The sequence below is a fragment of the Actinia tenebrosa genome, unplaced genomic scaffold (assembly GCF_029948245.1).
Source record: "Actinia tenebrosa isolate PJP-AT-01 unplaced genomic scaffold, QUT_ActTen_1.0 PGA_scaffold9__36_contigs__length_13948895, whole genome shotgun sequence".
NCBI lineage: Eukaryota > Metazoa > Cnidaria > Anthozoa > Actiniaria > Actiniidae > Actinia > Actinia tenebrosa.
The window spans coordinates 264,829-286,206 of NW_028292586.1; the positions used below are offsets into that span (position 1 = coordinate 264,829).

General features: G+C 38.4%; 3 protein-coding genes across 4 annotated transcripts in view; 1 reads left to right on the forward strand and 2 right to left on the reverse strand.

The window, feature by feature from the left end:
* LOC148904424 (uncharacterized) overlaps window positions 1-9,388 on the reverse strand; it is a 28,017-nt gene extending 18,629 nt beyond the window's left edge. Inside the window, exon 1 of the mRNA XM_089025115.1 lies at window positions 9,347-9,388. The gene's annotated coding sequence lies outside the window, so the exon portion shown is untranslated. The remainder of the gene's footprint in view (window positions 1-9,346) is intronic.
* Window positions 3,764-8,344, reverse strand: LOC148904425 (uncharacterized). The gene is made up of 2 exons (XM_089024957.1): window positions 7,578-8,344; window positions 3,764-4,834 (listed from the first exon to the last, which is right to left on the reverse strand). The coding sequence occupies exons 1-2, from the start codon at window positions 8,172-8,174 to the stop codon at window positions 3,803-3,805; spliced, it is 1,629 nt and encodes a 542-aa protein (XP_088881083.1). The 5' UTR covers window positions 8,175-8,344; the 3' UTR covers window positions 3,764-3,802.
* A 6,091-nt stretch (window positions 9,389-15,479) lies between the features above and the next one.
* LOC116296400 (uncharacterized) overlaps window positions 15,480-21,378 on the forward strand; it is a 35,226-nt gene continuing 29,327 nt past the window's right edge. Inside the window, exon 1 of one of the 2 annotated variants that reach the window (XM_089025069.1) lies at window positions 15,480-15,610. In XM_089025069.1, coding sequence (XP_088881195.1) covers window positions 15,532-15,610 — 79 coding nt within the window. In that variant the 5' untranslated portion in view covers window positions 15,480-15,531. Of the gene's footprint in view, window positions 15,611-20,184; window positions 20,351-21,378 lie in introns of those variants that run through there. The other variant, XM_089025070.1, reaches the window with a different exon arrangement.

Here is a 21,378-nt window from a genome sequence, read left to right on the forward strand (position 1 = left end):
AAGTCTTCTCCTAAAGTCTCACAGGCGCTTTGAATGCGCAGCTGTTCCACTTCAGGACGATACAAAGTACCATCTTGGGTCATAAATTGACTTCCCTCCGCATCCATTAACCAAATAGAATTCTCGTGCATTAGTTCTGCAAGCGGCGACTCCTTGTAAACGCGCGTCTCCTTCTTCTTTGGGAACCTTAACTCCCTCCACGCATGTGCGTTATGCTGGTAAATTACGATAGGCGCACCCCGGCCCCCATACTTGTGCGTCCCGGAGTAAATGAAGCCGTCGGTGATGTCTTTCACGTGTATGCGCCTTTCTAAAGCAACCTCTAACTTCTTGATGTTTTTAATGGTGGCTCCTGCCCTACGAGTAGCATGCTCCCATTTCCTGATGGCTTCTCTTCTCTTCAACGTAAGCTTACCTCCCCTAGAGGAATCCTCGAAGAACTCTCTAACTAACTTACCCACGCAGTTACCCGGATGCCGCATTGGTTTGAGCTTCTTAACGTCCGGGTTCTTAATTTCATACGCACCGTAAATAACCACGGTGACCGGGTAAGCAACTTCGTAGAACAACATGTCGATGCCCACCAGCGCCCCATGACGTGTGTCCTTGTTTAAAACGAACAGGTCCTTCTTGCCAGACGCCCGTATTGGATTCCTGCCCTTTTCTATTATCCACTCGCCGTCTAAATACTTTATAAACGTCAACTCCAGGCGGTAATTACCTTCGGGCATTAAGTCAATTATCCTTTCTGCTCTTTCCTCGCTCATCGTCTCATCTGTATCCCTCCATAAACGTTGTGAAGGCAAAGTCGGCGTCTAAGCGGTCCAGCACCTGAGTTCGCAGTCGGCGCACAGTCTTGTTACTAATGCTTTTGATGGTGTCCATCTATATCTAAGGAATATTTTATCCTCCGTTTGCGACACAAATATTTTAACCTTCGCAAACATAGCAGCAGTAAGGAAATCTTCGCGCAACATATAACAGAACACGGGTAATTCCCGCGGGGGACGCTAGTGCATAAACACGGGTAATTCCCGGGCGATTCCGAATGGTGACCGCGAGTCCCCCTTACTGCTGCTTGCCAAGACGTCTTGTTTTTAATTAAAACTTCAGTGTCTATATCAAGAGCGAAGGGAACATTGACTGGCAGGGCACCTAGTGAGCTAAACTCGAGAACATTCTGAAGAAAAGAGGCATAGACTGATGCAGGTTCATAACAGCAACCAGATGCTCTAAGAGGACATCTTAAATCTTCTGTTGTAGTTGTTTGGCATATGATGCATCGATTCCAAGATATTTCCATTTCCGATTCTGAAATAATTATATTTTCGATTAATTTTAGCTAATTAATTCGAAAAACAACTTAGAATTCAAAGAAAGCCTGTTAAACCAAACTTTTAGATATATTGCAATATAAAAATAGCAAGATTACGGCCTTTTAAGAGCAATATACTTACAGGTTTTGTAGGTAAGTCTGGGGGCCGCCATCTTGGATTTAGCCAATGGCCGAGTGGGACTGGCCACTAGTGTTTGAAAGAGATGCCGAAAAGTAGCTTTTTTGTTAACATTTGGGGTTGTAATCGATAGCCATGACAGATAATGCATTCCAATGGGTAGATAGCTGTTTTAAAATTTATTCAAAACGATTTTACATATTTAATGAATATATTCAAAAAAAGAAGCACAGGGAGCCCAATTCGTGAAATCTGAAAAAGTAAATCCTCCGTAATTCCCCTTAAAGGACAATTTACGTTGGGCTCCCCCTCTAACATTGATAGTACCACCATAAGCTACAACTATGCCAAGTTTGGTGCTTTTGTAAGCTCTGTAACGATCAAGACCATAAGAGACCTGACTATATGGCCGTAAACCAAATTCGTCGTCCATTCCGAAAAATTCTTGAGCGAAATCGTCTCCCGAGCTGTCCGAGCCTTCGGAAGAAGAATTAGATTCTGACATGCCTTTAATTTGATGACCAAGTTGTATTTTTTCGCAAAATATTGAGTAAAACGTATAAGAAACTGAGGAAGAAGTCAGGCAAACAACTGGAAGCTTGAACTCTTGTGACGTTGTGACGTCATTACGCTATTTTTCTGAGCCCGCGATAAAAGCGCAAGATGGCGGCCACCAGAGCGATATATGCGATGTTTTCAAAAAATTGTTTTAGAAAAATGGATGCTCTATCCCCTTTAAAAACTGGATTTTTGGACTTCTCAAATGATGTAGTTCCTCTTAAAAATGGGTCATTTTGGAGGGTCAGTTGTCTTTTAAATACCACTCAACGTTCACTGAGCTGTCTGTATTTTTGTTATTTTATTCATTCGAACTTGAGCTGGAATCAGAAATCGTATCTGCCCATTTTTAAATGGCCAGTCTTTTCGTCTGGCTGCATTATTTTAGTTAGGACATGAGTACGTGTTGCCAAGCCATCCGTACCACCTTGTGCATGTGACCAAGTGGATGTTGAACGGCAAAGATGATGAAACTCATTGCAGGTCTTTTCCAAGATAGGTCGCAGGAAAATAAGTGAAACTAAAGCTAAAACTTGGACTAAACAAAAACACAACTAAACAGCACAAAATCTGGAGCAGAACTGATTTATTTTTCAAATTACGAATACTGTTGCGTGATCACTTACATCCGGCATTCCAAATATGGCTAGTACAAACGTAACGCAACAAACTCGAATAAATCTTCAACCAGTATGTTATCAACCAGTTTTCAACTTGGTTACATGCATCAACAGAGAATCTCATATCGTTGCTGTCAATATCAAGACGAAGAGAAGCTGCGTTCTCATTGTCATTCCGTCTTCCGCGGAAGATTCAAGGTCGTCATCTGCTTGGCTTCTGTCACATTCTTCCTCTATATTCGTGTTCACGTTATTAGATTGATTCGGTTGACTGGATTATTGGTACCGCGATTGATTGAAACGAAGAAAAGGGCAGAAAAAATAATATATTATTTAACTACACAAACTATTAGCTAAACTTTATGTTTGATGGTGTCGTAGGTATAGTAACAGTAAGAGTAACAAAAATCTCAGCACAAAATTTTAAACCTTTCTTCATTTGTATAAAGTATTATAGTCTTTATCTTGATAATTACCTTTATGTCGAAACATTCTATAAATTTATTTAGACTAAAGTTAACTACCGTCCAAGCCTTGCATCGCGACGCACTAGTTTGCGAAAGAGAAGACAGGAGACATTGGTTTTGGAATAATTTTGGCCACGCTAGTGGCAAGTTTAATAATCAATAAACCTCTATAATCGTACAAAATACCAAAACCCAAAGAAGCTATGTCTTCGGCAAAGGTGGGGCGAGAATAAACACGCCACAAGCCACATACTGTGGCGGCCCCAGCAAGGCGCGATGCAAGGTGCGGACAAGGAAAGAGAGAGTTAAAATTAAACCATATAACTGGACCAGAGATTGACCTGTGAAGAAGTAGCCCCTGTCTAACCAACTTCACGAGCCAGAGATTTAGCGTATGCGTTCCTTGCCTGCTAAAGCAATCTACCTAAATATGATATAGTATATATAACACGAAATATCCGATACAGATAAACAGCCCTTGACTGACCCATTAAATTGTACAAGAGATTGACCCTTGAAGAAGTAGCCCATGTCTAACCAACTTCAAGAGCCAGAGATTTATCGTGTGCGTTAATTGCGTGCCAAATACTCTACTTAAATATAACATATGTAACACGATATATCCGGTGGCGATAACACAGATAAGCAGCCCCTGACTGACCCTACCTGTGTCATCAAGCGGACGCGTGAACATGTTTGAAATTCAATTGGTCTGAGCAGTAGGTGACCTAAGATAAATTTTAAAAGCGTCGGATTTCCAGCGGCCCAGAGTACGTATTTGGGCATCAGAGAAGCCATTGTCAGCAGCGTGGCAGGCGGCGCCGATGCGAAAGCTGTGGCTCTTGTACCGCTTTGGGTCGAGGCCACAGAATATCAAACACCTTTTAAGATCGGTGTTAAACTGTGACACCGTAACTGGACTTCCATCTTGATGGCAAAAAAGTGGCCCCGCCAGCCCTCCTCTAAGATGACAATATTGTGAAAGAGATTTGACGGGACAGAATGGCTGGGAATCTTCACGATCGATTAACACGTCAAAAGGCCGGCGCCTCGTGTTATGTTTGTAATCAATGATGGTAATCTTAGCTGAGTGGAGGTTACCTTGGGTCATCAGGAAAGATAAAGCATTAAATTGAACAACCGTGCCTCTAGACTGTGCACTCTTGGCAGCTAACTCTCCTACACGGAAAAACCCGTAAAAGGCTAGCAAAAACATAGCAGAATAGAGGACTCTTTGAAATGCAGAAGAGTTGGTATGTCTGAGGGCCTGTACTAAGTCGTGGAGCAGTGGGCGAGTGATTGGCAACCGTACATCAAACGGACGCCGACGATTTAAAGCTGTCACGAGCTTTTGAATTAAAAATGCTCTTGTCGGATCTTGAAGCCCTTGCAGCTTGTGTAAATATCCGATCGCGGATAAATATGATGAAATAGTGGAACAAGCCAATTTCTTAGCCGAAAGGTATGAAATAAACAAAGCTATTACATCGGGCTTTAGAGGTAAATTTGGTTGAGGAGATCCGTAGAATCTCTGGTGAAAAGTACTAAAAACCGACCAAGCTCGCCGATAAGAAGCACGAGAGCCCTTAGACAAAGCCGAGCGTAAGAGAACACCTAAGTTAGAGACCAACTCTCCGGCAGAAGGTTCGCGGGTATCGCCGTAGCGCACTCGTCCGCGTCGGGCATGAGCTGTTTGAATTTGTCTACCTGTAAGCGGGAAATTAAATCGGCACGACTATTACTTAAACCTGGCACATGTTGTGCTCGAAATAAGATATTATCGCGTAAACAACTTAATACGAAGTCACGTGTCAACATCATAATTATCTTATCTTTTGAGGTCTGTCGATTAATGATTTCAACCACTGCTGCGTTGTCAGTGAAAAACGTAACACACTTATTAGCCATATTTGACCCCCAGATATGTATGGCAATAACAATAGGAAAAAATTCTAGAAATGCGATGTTAAAGGATTTCCAAGAAGCCGGCCAAGCGCCGCAAAACCAATGCTTACCAAAGATAGCCCCGTAACCAAGTGATGCCGCGGCATCTGTGTATAGTTCGAGGGTAGAAGACGTCTCCCATTTTTCCCCCAGAAAAAACGATTTGCCGTTGTAGGCGTCTAGAAATTGACACCACGTTATAATATCTTTTTTGACTTCCTGAGTTAAACGAATATGATGATAGGGATTAAGGCGACCCTTGGTAAGATCAATCATGCGGCGCAGGAAAGCGCGACCTGGAACGATCACAGAGCAAGTAAAATTTAAAAGGCCTAGTAAGGATTGTAATTCCCTTAGCGTGACTGACCGCTTTTTATAAAACGAACGAAGAAGAGTGTGACATTTTTGAAGCTTATCATCAGGTAATCGGGTCTCGCCTTTGACAGAATCTAAAGTAATACCCGTGAATTGTAGAGCTGTCTCAGGGCCCACCGTTTTCTCTGGAGCTAATGGGACTCCAAGGTAATCGCACATGCCCATGAAATTATTGAGATCTGTACGACACTTATCCTCGGTAGGTGTAATGAATAAGAAATCGTCTAAAACATGTAACACAGCCGACGCACCGAGACGTGTCAACGAGAGCCATTCTAGAGATGTACTGAAAGCTTCAAAAATGGCACATGAAGAAGAGCAGCCCATAGATAGACATTTGTTAAAATAATACATGCCATCCCACTTGAGCCCCAGCAAAAGATAGTCAGTAGGATTAATTGGAATAATCCGAAAAGCTGACTTAATATCAGTTTTCGCCATAAAACAGCCTGCCCCCACACGTTTAATGGCAGAAATTGCCTGACCGATTGAAGCATATTGTACCGAGGAATAAAATTCGGGAATAAAATCATTAACTGAAGAGCCTTTAGGATATGATAAATGGTGTATTAAACGAAATTCCCCAGGAACTTTCTTGGGAACTACACCAAGGGGCGAAGTCCGAAAATTAGAGAATGAAGGCACCGAAAAAGGCCCAACAATTCTGCCGGCTTCGCATTCCTTACGCAACTTAGATAAGGTGACTTCCGGTTGCTCAAGAGCGCTCTTGAGATTCGGTGAGATGAAAGATAAGCGTTTACCCAGAAAATTAATACGAAAACCGAAACGAAAACCGTTGCACAAGTAAAACTTTAAAGGTCGTGGATATCCATCCAAGAGATTTTCAAGCCTTGCCACCTTTATTGGTGTTACTGGCTGGGTGTGAAGGAGAACGTTAGTCGTTGGTACAATTGCTGGCGGAGTGTTTTCCACCGCATCTGCAACAAACGTGCTCATACTGACACCCTTTACAAAATTTTCCGCTCTGAAATGCCCAACACGTTCCCTTGGGGAAAGGGGGGTTGGTATTGCGAAAACGATTTCGCTGAGCCGGCCCTTTCTCGGCGCCTTGTTGGGGTTTCCGAAAATTTGTGACCGCCCCAAGCCATAGCTCCCAATGGATTTGGTCCCAAGGAAAGGAGTCGGGGGCAGACTGTCGGAGATAGCGAAACTGCTCGTCGTAAAACGACCAATCACCCGACTTGTGAGCTATATCCCTAATAGTCTCACAGTATTTCATTAATGGCGCGGTTTGGTCCGAAAATTTTTTACAGAAAATGGCTACAAAAGTGTGGAAAGCCGTCAGCCATAAGTCAATACTAGTAACTTTCTTGGGCTGGTGACTGGGTAGACTTGCCCCAAGTCGACCTCTCTTGTTTTCTCGGCGTTTTTTTTAATTCGAGCGCAGCGAGCGAGCGACGAAGTCGCGAGAGGTCGACTTGTCGAACTTGCAGGATATTCAATTGCGTTTCCCGCCATTTCCGAATTTGATACGGGAGTGTCGGCTTTCGGGGGGGAAGCTAAAGAATTGTGGTTTTCATTTATTTGTTTCTTCATGTTATATCCGGAGCAGCAAAACATGGTTTATCAATAATAATGGTTGATGCTATAACTCCAACTAAAACTGTTGAAAGGATAGCGATATCTCCAGCGTCCAAACAAAAAATATGCTTTCTTTGCGCCAGTCAAGTTCCGAACAATGACTATAGACGGAAATTGTTTAGTCGTCTCCAACATAGGAAGCAGAGATCCAATTCGATTTCGAAATTTGATTTTAAAGACGTTACTTGGTCTTTCATTAAAGAAACCAAAGGGACAACAACAACAACAGTCTCGATTAAGTTTTTTTCACCGAACCTCATAAAATCTAAGGCGAATGGAGCGATCTCAAATGTCAGGCTTTTTCCCGCTCCTGTAGGTGCAGATATAAAAATATCTCTGTCTGAAAGATACGCTTCTATACTTTGTTTCTGGTATTCTCTTATAGTTTCGTATCCTAATTTACTTTTACCCTATGATATGGCTTCAGATATTGATCTCATGTTGTCAGACAGATGTTGTGTTGACAGATGCCGATGGGAATCGTAGAGATAATCTTACTAATATTACATTGTGACTGACAGCTTTGATTTCGAGCATTGTGATTGGCTATAATTTACCGACTGATTTTTGGGTCGGTAAATTTGGCGGGAAGCAAGGTCGAAAAGTCCGTCGTGCGCCCAGTAAAAAAAAACAAAGCGGGCGGCGGACTTTGCGAAAGTCTGGTGACTGGGCTCCAGCGTAATTTGTGGATCGCGTGAATTTTCGGAGGGTTTCCCTACTGAAAGCGAATATTTTTCGGGTGTAGGGGAGTTATTAAGAAGGGCGCCAAAATCGACATACTCGTTAGCCCAAATTTTGGATTTAATCTTAGAAGTTACGCGCGAGCCCAGAGTCACTGCAGCACTAGTAAAGACTTGGGATGGCCGCGGATCAGACCTCGTTGATATACCTGGTGTCTCATTATTCGTGCGAATATCAGCGACCTCGTCCTCTACAATTGGGGGGACGAGACCCTGTTCCTGTCCAACTCGTGGTTGCGACATGGCTGCCTGAACAGCATTGGTGACCGCTGTCGATAAAGAGGCAGTCAGGGCAGCCAGGTCCAAGGTGAGGGGCCCTGCAGGCCGATTACTAGGAACATCACGCGCTGGCACTTCTATTGCATCAGCTCTCGATGGCCTCGTGCGTCGAGTCGCTCGCTTGGTGGGAGGCATAACTTAACAAAGTGCACGATAAAAGTGTAAATACATAAACTATCTCGCAAAAACACGAACTAGATAAATTAAGCGCTTGTGCTTTTGCGAAAAGTAAAACATACAAAAGAGAAGGGCAACGCGTAAAAGCGAATACAGAAAGCGAGCCAAACGCCGTCCAGCATTATCTAAAAAACCCGACAAAGCCGTAATGTATGTAATACGATATTAAAAGCATCTGTACGCCGAGTGACAGTATAAATTAGAAAAAGGGCAGAATAGAAAACCGAGTGCAATGGACACACCGTAAGACGGCGATCAAGGGATTGTACACTCAAAATGGTTTCTGAACACCCACAGTTAGGCTAAGCATAAACAACAAAGCACGTATTGTGCCACTTGTAGACCGAGAAACTAAAAACCCCACATGCCACACCGCATGTAATTCTAATCTTGACATGCCACACCGCTGTCAAGATAAGGAGGGGTGTGGTCCCGGTCTAACATTTTTAGCTAGCCAACAAGACTGCACTCAAATAAGCGTAACAGATAAAATAAAAATAGTGACAAGAGATCACTCAATTACAAGCATGGAACGAACGAAGACTTTTAAGAATTGCCCCTCTCAAACTGCGATAAAATTTTGCGCTGTCCCCAAGCTATTTAGATGAACACCATCGTATGCGTAGAAATTAGCCTTTGTATGCCAGAAACCTCTATGACCCCAATAAATTGCATAAGGAATTGGCTCCAAAACTACGCGTAGATAGCGGGTTAAGATATCGACATTTTGGTTAAAAGCTGCTGACGCCTCCCTATAGAGTGTTTGGCAAACACAAACGCGCTCAACCCCATATTGGTCATGTAACAAACAAACTAGATCCTCAATACTAGAACCCACTAGAACAGGGGTAAGATTGGCACGGGTTAGGTCGTTTGTTCCAATTTGTAAGATAACAATGTGGGGTCGAAAAGACTTTACAACATGTAGGTCATAATGGACAAGTTTTTTGAGAGTTCTGCCCCCAACACCGTGCCACCTTACAATTACATTATTCTCGCAGTGAAAATAAGGGGTAAGATCGGAATTACGTTCGATGAAGTCGTGGAGACGACGAATAAAGGAATGTCCCAGAATAAGAATGCGCTTGTCAGCCATAATACAGTTAGGGTGTAAAAGTAAAATAACTTGCCTGATAATTTTACAGTGAACTTGCTCGACTGCTAGAATAATAGGAAAGAGGCCTCGTGGTAGTAAGGCGCGCCTTAAGTACTGCTACGTAATAACAGTAATCATATCCTATTGGTCGACTTGAGATATGCGGATTCATCTAGTTGGATTACCGGATCTTACAACAGTATAATGTTTCGACATAAATGTCATTATGCTGTCAGCATAATGTTCTGTTTTTCAACAGCAATTTTGCAGCTCTTTTTCGAACTCTTTCCGTGGCCTTTTTGAAACCAGAATCTCCCGCTTCAGAGTAAAGTTCCTTTAGACCCATAACTTCTCCATTTCTTTGGAGGAACAACACAACAGCTTTGAAATCTCTTTTGTAAAGCTCCATTCCTTTTGTTATCAACATATTTTCTACGGGAGTGGCTCATAGACGCGAACACTTTAGTTGGTTGAGACATCTCAATGCTAAATGCTAATAAAAACAGTTGTACAAAACATGCACATGGACACCTGAGCATTATGTGTACACAAGGCACGTGAATATTGTATTTTTCACGACTCAGCGTTTATTAGCAGAATGAATTAAAGTTCATCATAATGAAACGAGTTTTATAACGTGTATTTGAAGCCTGAAATTTGAACATTATAAAGGTTGCGAAAGAGAATTCGAAGCCTGCTACAATTCTTTGACGTCGATCAAATTTAGTTGTGCAAACTGCAACTGTCATTACATTTGAGTTTCCCATGACTGCACTTTGAATTTTATTATTAGTTTAAATATTTAAATTCGTGCAAAATTTGACATGCATCCAGCATTTCCTGACCGTGAAGACTAAGATCATCCTAAAGTAATTATGGTTCCTCCACCGTTTCCTTTATTTGCATATCTGACGATAACGGTTGTTGGTGTTTGATGATATCATATCACCTCCACCTTTTCCTACCTTTATTTGTAATCCTCTTGTGATAATAACAAGCCTGTTCAACATCGTGGAGCTATTGACTTTTCCCGGCTTTGATATTTTCAAAGAATAACGTTGCATTATATAATTTGTACTTAACTTTTCCATGGATACATGGCATGCTTAATATTTTTTGAAAATAATGATAAACACGAGCTACAAATAAAGCCATTTGACACATGACATGCAGTAACTAATATATAATGTTATGCCGACTAAAAATGATGATGCGTGATTTTAGAAAACCAGGATAAATCAGTAATTTTGAAACCATATCTCAAGGTTAAATAAAAATGGCATACTAAACTCTATTATTTACTGGTATTCGCATTACGAAATAAGTTGTGACTTTTAACTAAAACGTAACTTGAGGTTAAAGTTTTTTTGGTATTAAGTCTATGGAACTAATAGTGCCAAGGCCGGTAAATCGGAAAACTCTACTAGGTCCATACTTCACTACCATGTATGCTAAGACGTTATTCGTTTTCTTACTTTCCAACCATACACATTTGGTCCTACTTGTTGCATACTTCTCTACCATGTATGTTAAGACCATGTATGTTAAGACCTTATTCGTTTTCTTACTTTCCAACCATACACATTTGGTCCTACTTGTTGCATACTTCTCTACCATGTATGCTAAGACGTTATTCATTTTCTTACTTTCCAACCATACACATTTGGTCCTACTTGTTGCATACTTCACTACCATGTATGTTAAGACCTTATTCGTTTTCTTACTTTCCAACCATACACATTTGGTCCTACTTGGTCCATACTTCTCTACCATGTATGCTAAGACGTTATTCATTTTCTTACTTTCCAACCATACACATTTGGTTCTACTAGGTCCATACTTCTCTACCATGTATGCTATAACGTTATTCATTTTCTTACTTTCCAACCATACACATTTGGTCCATACTTCTCTACCATGCATGTGTGACGAAATAATTGAAGCCCCTCGAGAGTTAAAACATAATAATCTAATGGCAGCGCTTTAAAAGGATTAGTAAGGATTAGTATAAGAAGAAAGAAATGACATAATCCATTATATTTTAGGATTTTCTATTAAGTCTTTCTATTGTTAGAATTTCATTAAATATGGAACAATATTTCGTAAGCAAGTTCAGTTGGTTTGGAGTCAGTTGTTCTGTTCAAAGAAAGATCGTACAAGAACTGTGAGGAGCAGGAGCAGGATATTAAGGAACCTCGTCAACTATCCAAAGACAGGATAGTGGGTTAACAGATACAGAAGAAATTGTTGGTTAAAGTTTGGGTGAGCATGCAGTTATTGAACATTGAACATTGAACATTGAGTATTAAACCAGAACTCTGAATCAAACATAATAAGTTAGTATAATAAGTTTCATAGTTTAGCGCTTTATTTAAGTTTATCGTTTATCATTAAGGTTCGTTTTCTTATTAAATGCTGTCATTAGAATATCACTTCTGTGTTTCTCTTAGTTTCCCTGGGAAGGAAGGCGCAATACTTAGTAAAAACAGTACCGGTCTGAACAGCGTCACATTCATTTTCTTACTTTCCAACCATATACATTTGGTCCTACTAGGTCCATACTTCACTACCATGTATGTTAAGACCTTATTCGTTTTCTTACTTTCCAACCATACACATTTGGTCCTACTAGGTCCATACTTCACTACCATGTATGTTAAGACCTTATTCGTTTTCTTACTTTCCAACCATACACATTTGGTTCTACTAGGTCCATACTTCTCTACCATGTATGCTATAACGTTATTCATTTTCTTACTTTCCAACCATACACATTTGGTCCATACTTCTCTACCATGCATGTGTGACGAAATAATTGAAGCCCCTCGAGAGTTAAAACATAATAATCTAATGGCAGCGCTTTAAAAGGATTAGTAAGGATTAGTATAAGAAGAAAGAAATGACATAATCCATTATATTTTAGGATTTTCTATTAAGTCTTTCTATTGTTAGAATTTCATTAAATATGGAACAATATTTCGTAAGCAAGTTCAGTTGGTTTGGAGTCAGTTGTTCTGTTCAAAGAAAGATCGTACAAGAACTGTGAGGAGCAGGAGCAGGATATTAAGGAACCTCGTCAACTATCCAAAGACAGGATAGTGGGTTAACAGATACAGAAGAAATTGTTGGTTAAAGTTTGGGTGAGCATGCAGTTATTGAACATTGAACATTGAACATTGAGTATTAAACCAGAACTCTGAATCAAACATAATAAGTTAGTATAATAAGTTTCATAGTTTAGCGCTTTATTTAAGTTTATCGTTTATCATTAAGGTTCGTTTTCTTATTAAATGCTGTCATTAGAATATCACTTCTGTGTTTCTCTTAGTTTCCCTGGGAAGGAAGGCGCAATACTTAGTAAAAACAGTACCGGTCTGAACAGCGTCACATTCATTTTCTTACTTTCCAACCATATACATTTGGTCCTATTAGGTCCATACTTCACTACCATGTATGTTAAGACCTTATTCGTTTTCTTACTTTCCAACCATACACATTTGGTTCTACTAGGTCCATACTTCTCTACCATGTATGTTAAGACCTTATTCGTTTTCTTACTTTCCAACCATATACATTTGGTCCTACTAGGTCCATACTTCGCTACCATGTATGTTAAGACCTTATTCGTTTTCTTACTTTCCAACCATACACATTTGGTCCTACTTGGTCCATACTTCTCTACCATGTATGCTAAGACCTTATTCGTTTTCTTACTTTCCAACCATATACATTTGGTCCTACTAGGTCCATACTTCTCTACCATGTATGCTAAGACCTTATTCGTTTTCTTACTTTCCAACCATACACATTTGGTCCTATTATACTTGGTACACACATTTGGTCCTAATCAATCAAAGTATAGTAATGTCTTCAAAAATACATGCAATGTATGCTCTTCAAATACAATCCTTTTAAGGTATTTTCACTATATAATGTATAGACATGTGTCTCGATAACTCGTGTTACGTCGCGTGAAGTCGATACTTCGCTACGATCTTCCAGCAATGAGCGCGCGCGTTCTTAGGAAGTACACAAGTTGGTATATACTAATGTGATTATTGAACTATATAAACTATTTCATCTACGTCCGGTTTGACGTCATGTCTGCGTCATCCAGAACAGGAAAAACAATAGCGTTAAAGTGCTATGATATTAGTAATGATGAAAAGGTAAATTATACACCGTGAAAAGATGAAAAAACTTACTGACGTTTCGGACGCTAGTCTTTCGTCGGAGTAAAAGAGAAAGAAGTGGTAGAAAGGAGTGTATATATGATAGAATAAGACAAAAGAAACCAATGAGAGCAAGGTAGGCAAGGAAACAAAAACAAACAATCAAAAGACAAAAGAAAAGGTTAGTTGAAAATAAAGCGTTCATTAATCCTAAGAGTGCCAACGGGATTAATGAACGCTTTATTTTCAACTAACCTTTTCTTTTGTCTTTTGATTGTTTGTTTTTGTTTCCTTGCCTACCTTGCTCTCATTGGTTTCTTTTGTCTTATTCTATCATATATACACTCCTTTCTACCACTTCTTTCTCTTTTACTCCGACGAAGGACTAGCGTCCGAAACGTCAGTAAGTTTTTTCATCTTTTCACGGTGTATAATTTACCTTTTCATCATTACTGTTTCATTAGAAACACCGACGCAGCTCACACTAGTTTTTAGCTAGTTATATCTTTTTATTGCTATGATATTACTTAATTATCAAAAATGTCTGACGGCCTATTTTTTCCGCTTCACTTGTCCTTGGACGAAGTCAGGTCACGTAGCGTAAATATACTTGATCACATCATGGCAATTATTGGAACTGAACGAGCGGTTTTCTATAAACATAGATCAAAAATAATTTGTTCGTTCGACTAGAACTTGTTTAGTGAAAAAAAGTCATATCTCGTGCCTTCTGCTGATGAGGACGCGCAGTGCTAAAATTCCTCCAAATCATTTAACTCAGGCTTCACGTATCCGGATTTTTTTGAAAAAGTTTTTTTTTTCTTTGCGTCACACGTATCCGGTGAATACGCCACTTGAAAACGCAACTTTTCGAAAACTAATACGTAATGTTTTTAAAAAATCTATTAAAAAAATTAAAAAAAAACTGGTAGAACAATTTTTAAATAAAGAACAGATTATTATCAGTATTTTCCCCATATATTAGCTTATAATTTTAGTAATTTGTTCTTTTATAGAGTGAAGTGATTAAACCCGTGAAATAGATATTGATTATACACACTAGTAAACCCTAATTCCATTGTTTTCTTTTGTGTCTATTTGACTATTACACATTGACTAATAATTTTTATTTCACGGGTTAAATGCCTTCACTCTATTATCACTATTGTACTTTATTGTATATAGATAATCATTATTAGATTTTTATAGATTTTAAATTTGTAATTATTGTGTTGTTCACTGTGGGGAATGTTGAAGCAAGGCGAGGAAAAGAACAACTCATTAAAACACACAATGATGTCTCCGCAGGAAACTCAGGCACTGTCCACATGTATCCGGATATTTTTGAATTCGGAATTTTATCTTTAAATTTTCAAAATTATTCTCATCCACACGTAGCGTTTTCGAATCGTTTTTGCCCGTCCACACGTATCTCTCTTTCGAAAAGTGGCTCATCTTGCAGCGCCAAAAAAGACCCCGAAATGTTGCGTTTTCGAGGGCAATCTGAAAATTACGATTTCAAAAATATCCAGATACGTGGTCGAACGGGTCCTGAGTGGGCTATTAAAGTGCCAAAGTGAAATCCAGTACTCATACTATTTAATAAGTTAACCGTTATAAATCTAGCGTTCTAATTGGTTGGGAACGCGTGCTTTATGAGAGCACAGGTTTCAAGGTTTCAAGGTTTTTTTATTTCCCAGAATGAGAATTTTATACTTTACATCACTATGGGTGCGCACTTTCTATTGCGCCATCTCTCCAAATAGAAAATAAAAAAACCTGCTTGCTATACTTTGTGTAGTTTCAGTGTTACAAAGCACTTGGGAATTGGCAGAAGGTTCGGACTATGTTGGAATTTTTCTCAATGAATAATATGCCGGTTTAGAAATTAGCAGTTACCTTTGAATAAATAACACAAGAAAAATTATGATTCATTGCAAAAGTATTTTGAGTACGTCAAGGCTAGAGAAACAAGTTTTTCCGCATTTTCTGTAGGTCGACCCTTGAACACATCCCAAGTCATTTGAAGTCGACATCACGACTCACGATGGCTTCCAAAAGGAATGTCGTCGCTTACCTTGGGATTTTGCTCGTTTACGCTTTTTTGGCAATTGCCTCATCGAACGGTAAGTAAATAGAAAATTAGCAACAGTTACCTAACTAAAGTTTTAGTTAAAAATCGTGAGGAATTTTCAAAAAGTCTATATGTTATTCTTTTGAGGACCGAAATATTTATTTGTTAGTACATGATATTGGGCTTCAAAACAAAAGTTCGTGTAAAGCAATATTTTATTATCTAATTGAATGGTTAAGTGCTCTAAGTTTGGATACTATATATTGCTCTAGACTGACTAACGACTGACTACTCTCTCATACGTGAAAACGCTTTTATGTTTCCACGTGAACAAGAGGGTCAAGAGGGTTCAATGCTGAACAATAGTGATTGTAATTGTTCGCCAAGTTTCCATTCTGCGTATAAATTTCAGGCATAATAAAGCTCTATAAGAAAATAATATACAGCAAGAATAAGAAATAGAAATATATACATCTATACTTTTACTTAACGTCTGTTTGCTATAGTTCGATTGCACGTTACGTCGGTCATGTTGGTGCCATTTAACAAAAGATTTCTCATTAGCATCCTTTGTTATAACGACACCACAATGGCCGCCATGTTTTTGTATTTTGACTCGTTGGGAATGCTTTCAATCCATCAATAACGTCAGAGTCAAATGCATCTATTATCACGATATTCTTCGTTTGCGCGTTACGTCATCGCGGCCATGTTGGTACCATTTAACAAAAGATTTATCATTAGCATCCATTGTTAACGGTACCACAATGGCCGCCATGTTTTTGTCTTTTAACTCTCTTGGGAATGCTTGCAGCCCATCAATTGCCTATGAGGTTTATTGGAATGACTTTTAAAATGTTATGTAACAGTCTTTAGAATTCTACAAGTCCGGAATTACCTTAAGATCAAGAAAAAGAAAAAAAGTACTGCACCTCCAAAATAATCATTATAATCCAGTCAAAACCAAGGAACTAGCGTGAATTTGTTACTAATTGTTGGTGTTGGCAATAAAGTCATTTTCTAGAAGGAATTTGTGTCCTTGGAAACAAATCATACAGTGTTAAGGGTTTTCAATTTGACCCCCCAAAAACAAATAACCTATAAATGAAAGGAATATTCAAACTAAGCATTTTGAAAAAAACATTTCAGAGCGTTTGCGAGCCTCAATGCAGGAAAACCATCTCTATAAAGGTTTTGCACCATCACTTGCCGGCGCCATAATCCAGCTTGGACTGCCTGTGGTTAGATGGCAGAACAATAAAACCCTGTGCTCTCGAGATTCGAATTCTTTCTCATGTAAAACGATTGTATTGTTTCTGCCATCTAACATGACTGCCGTCACGCGATGTTGCAAAACCTCTATACACAGGGAACCCAAACAGCGCACTAGGCTTTTAAATACTACACATATCGTATCATACATATTTAGTTAATGGGTTATTAGACTAAAAGCATTCCATAAACGTTGAAATTACAAGATACAGTCGTGCTGTTTAGAATTAAACTATCAACCAACCGAATAAACCTTTTGATTATATTGGAACCAAAATGGCGGATGTGACGTCATAAAGTGGCCATTTACTGATCGAGTGCGTGAAACACGAAATTTATCTGAAAAAATAAAGTGAAAATTATATCGAAAAACAACTCTCAAATTATTAGCCTATTATCAATTAATCATTATTTCATATCTTAGCTTAATTTAATCTTAGTTCCATCAAGTATTAATCTATTAGGATTTTAGAAGAGAGGGCGTGCTTGTAATTTGGTAAATGTAAATAAATTCAATACTGAAGAACTGATTTGATTAAGCTATGAATCTAAAAACCAATTATTTCAATATTATTTAAAAACATCCCAATACATCTGACTAACACATCTGGCATGCAAGCGATAGTGCCTATTGTACGTGCTTAAGAGACTGTAATAATACTTAATGATGTATGGTTCGGGATTTATCGGTACTTAAAGATTACGAAAATAACAGGTTACGTTCGAGATAAAATTGTAGCATGATAACAGTCCAAAATGCATGAAACCCTAAGATCAATGGACTTTTTTCGAGTTCTAAATTACGGCTGTGTTCCTTGATTACAGACTCTATTACCCAGGGTTAGTCTCGAATCAGTGTCTGAATATTCATAAATACCAACGGTAAAATAAAAAATGCACAAATTCAACAATTTAAAAACTCAAAATTCCACGGACTTCACTGGAATAATGAATATTCTGCACAAAGTCGAGGTTAAACCTGAGCAACAGAGAACTTGAAACTGGAGTATAATGTTGTTGAGGAGTACAACTGACTAGCATTTCTACCAAAACAAATTCTGATAATTGTGTTCAAGTGGAACGAACAAAATGATTTTTCGAATTAGTAAAAATCAGAATCTTGCTCTCAATGATTTAAATCTTTTGAATTAACTGGCCCCCTAATGTGTTAAACAGTTTACTGACCGAACGCAATTGTTTTTAAAAGTACTATCAAAGTATGCTGCAAAAGATTGTAATTCTAAACACACCAAGAATTGTATAATCACGTGGGTTTACAAGAGTGATTTACCGTTAATCCAGTGAAAAGAGACGCAAAAGAAAATAATGCAATTAAGGTCTATTATAAAATAACTAAGATATAACTCAACATAGGTCGTGAGGAAATGACGTCAGCTGCGCGCGCGATGTTTTGCTTGTTTCCTATGTTTTTTATTATTCTTTTTGAGTTAATCGTTAGTTATATCTTAGTCATTTTATAAAAGAGATAGAAAACTCCCCTTGCTTGTGCTATGTTGAGTTATACAAGCACGCGGGAAATTGCGAGAGTCCGAGAGAAGCACGAGCCGTAGGCGAGTGTTTCTCGGCACTTCTCGAGGGCTCACGCAATTTCCCGCGTGCTTGTATAACTCGCAATTTCCCGCGTGCTTGTATAACTCAACGTAGCACAAGCAAGGGGAGTTTTCTATCTCTTCACTAACTTTTAAACGGGTTTTATAAAACCATTTTAATAGAACCCGCGGTCAAAAATGATTGGTTACATGTTTTTCCACATGGCAGATTCGGGGTAATGTGACATTTTGAGCAAGGCCAAAAATAAATCAATTCGTCCTGTCCTAGCATGGACTCTCGCACTCACTCCTACTGACGTTAATTTCTTATGACACTTAAGATGACAAAAAAATTTGTTCATTTATGATGGGAAATTTCTCTCATAGCTTTTGAACCCCTCTTGTTTTTCTATTCAAGGTATGCAAAGAACTTTCGAGTTATTATTAACAGGTTCACACTGTGTCGTATTCTTCGATTGCACGTTACGTCTTCGCGGCCTCTCGGGGGAGCGTTGGTGCCATTTAACAAAAGATTTCTTATCACCATCCATTGTTAACGGCACCACAATGACCGTCATGCTTTTGTCTTTTAATTCTCTCGGGAATGCTTGCAACTCATCAATTGGAACAAACTAGAGTATGTGATATTAAAAAGGTTGTTTACTAGTAAGGCGACTCCTACCTTAGGATGAACTCTTTTATCTATTGTGTTCAGTAAAAGTGAGTAAACATGAAAACGTCAAGGGAAAATATCTAGCGTCGAGTTGTAGCCAGATTTGGATGATGTTTTAGGATCATAAGATGGTAGTGGAATATGTTAGAATGTTGTTGCATGATATGGTATGATGTTGAGTGATGTTGTATGATGTTGAGTGACTGTTGTATCAATGTAAGATTTGGATGATGTTTTAGGATCATATGATGGTAGTGGAATATGTTAGAAAGTTGTTGCATGATATGGTATGATGTTGAGTGACTGTTGTATCAATGGTTAGATTTGAATAGTTTGACTGCAAAGCTATCGCTATTGCCGGACTATGATTTGAGTGTCTTCAAGGTCGGGTAAGTCAATACCGATAGCTTTGTAGTCAAGCGTTTAAAATTCGGAGTCGGAATCCTGTGACATTTTTAAGAAACTCTTTTGATCGATGTCCACCAAAACTCAATTTTTCGTTTGTGATGAAGGTCAAGTAGACTGGGAATCGCAGTAATGCACGAAAACTAACAAATTTTACAAATACAATTACATAAGGTCTTGTATTTGACTACAAAATGCAACTGAGGAGATAGCAACAGCATTTGTAGTTGCTTTTTTTCCGAATCCTTTTTCTCAATGACAGTATGTATTTATGAAAGACTGGAAAATCTGCTTTTTGTAGCCTGGGTCACATCCGCCGACTTTTTTCTCGGTTAAGTCCAATTTTTACTGAAAATTTCAGTAAAACAGCTCAGTGTTCCGACTTTGTTGTTTGTGATTCGTTTAAGATATCACGCCACCAGCTTTTGTTTTCACGTTCTGATCACGTGCACCGTTAAATTTGCCATTGGATAAACCGCATATGCATTATTGCTGCATGGGTGACCTAGATTCTGCGTGTTAAGCTCATCAGCTGCATAGGTTAGGTTAGGTTGGGTTAAGTTAGGTTATGATTGAGGTTTGGAATTTTTCGAAATTGAAATATTTTTAAGTAAGACAGACTTTTAGCGTGAAATATTTTAAAAAGGATTTTAGTCACGATCAAAAAATTTTAATTTAAAAAAAAATGCTTGCGTAAGTAAGTTGCAGTAGACCTGAACCTCACGTTTGTTATCAAGTGCATTGTCACATCTGAACGACTACTAACTTTAAGGGTGAGAACCATTTCGTGAATGTTGCCAAAGGCACGAAACTGTGATCATGGCAGCTACACAGAAATTTGCCGGCGAATTTCGAGTTGCGTTAAGTTTTGCCCTTTTTACGCTTGTCATTGGTAAGTAAAAATTAATGATTTCAAAGCATTATTGCAAAAAAATATTTAAAATAGCTTTGATTATTAGTAATAGAGCTTTTAGAATGTAAACGATAAATATATATGCGGACAACTTGGAAAGAGTATGATTGCGTGTGTATAGCAACTGAAGTGTTTTTTACCAACGGTTTTTTTTTTCTGATTAAGAATTTTAAAATATTTTCCATTTATTTCTTTTGACGAACATTTCAACGTAAGAATATTTCAACAGTTAGATATCTTGAAAGTTTTAAATAGCATATTTTCAAAGTTTCAGTCTCTAAATACTGAACTTTAAGATATAAATCAAACTGTTGATCTAATGACTGCTGCATTTGGTCACTCGGCAAAGCCTTTTTGGGGGGGGGGGGGGTCATTTTTGAAATAAAATCAATATAGATAAATCAAATTAGGTTAAAGAAAAACCTTGGCATAAAATCGCTTGAGAGATTACTACTACTATTACCCTTCTATTAACTATGTATTAGCAGAAAAACGTGAAACGTTTTCCACAACAACCATCAGTAATTATATTATTGCTTGTTGGATACATTTACACATGTTTTTTTAACGTGCTTATGAACAAAACACCAAGTAACTCGCCTAACACAGTTTTTCACAGCGGTATCTAAAATATTCATACTTTGAGTAACTTTTCGTATAAATATACGCCGCGATTAAACTATTATATAGATACCGCATTATTCTTTTACCTGCAACGAGATAACTCTGATAACTTAGTTACTCGAGAATATGGTCTCGTTCCCACATTATTCAATGACCCAAGATCTAGAGTAAGAAAAGCCTAAAACATCTTTAAGTTTTGAATCAAATTCAAACTATTTGAACTATTTATCAAATTCCTCTTCTGTTAGAAATTTCTTTTTCGTGGTTACATGCTCGACGAAATATTTAATTTAATTTGTAATTGAGTAACTTAAAAAATTCTAGATATGTATATGACGTTATGGTTATTCAAGCAGATATTCGACCAATAGCTTCAATATCAA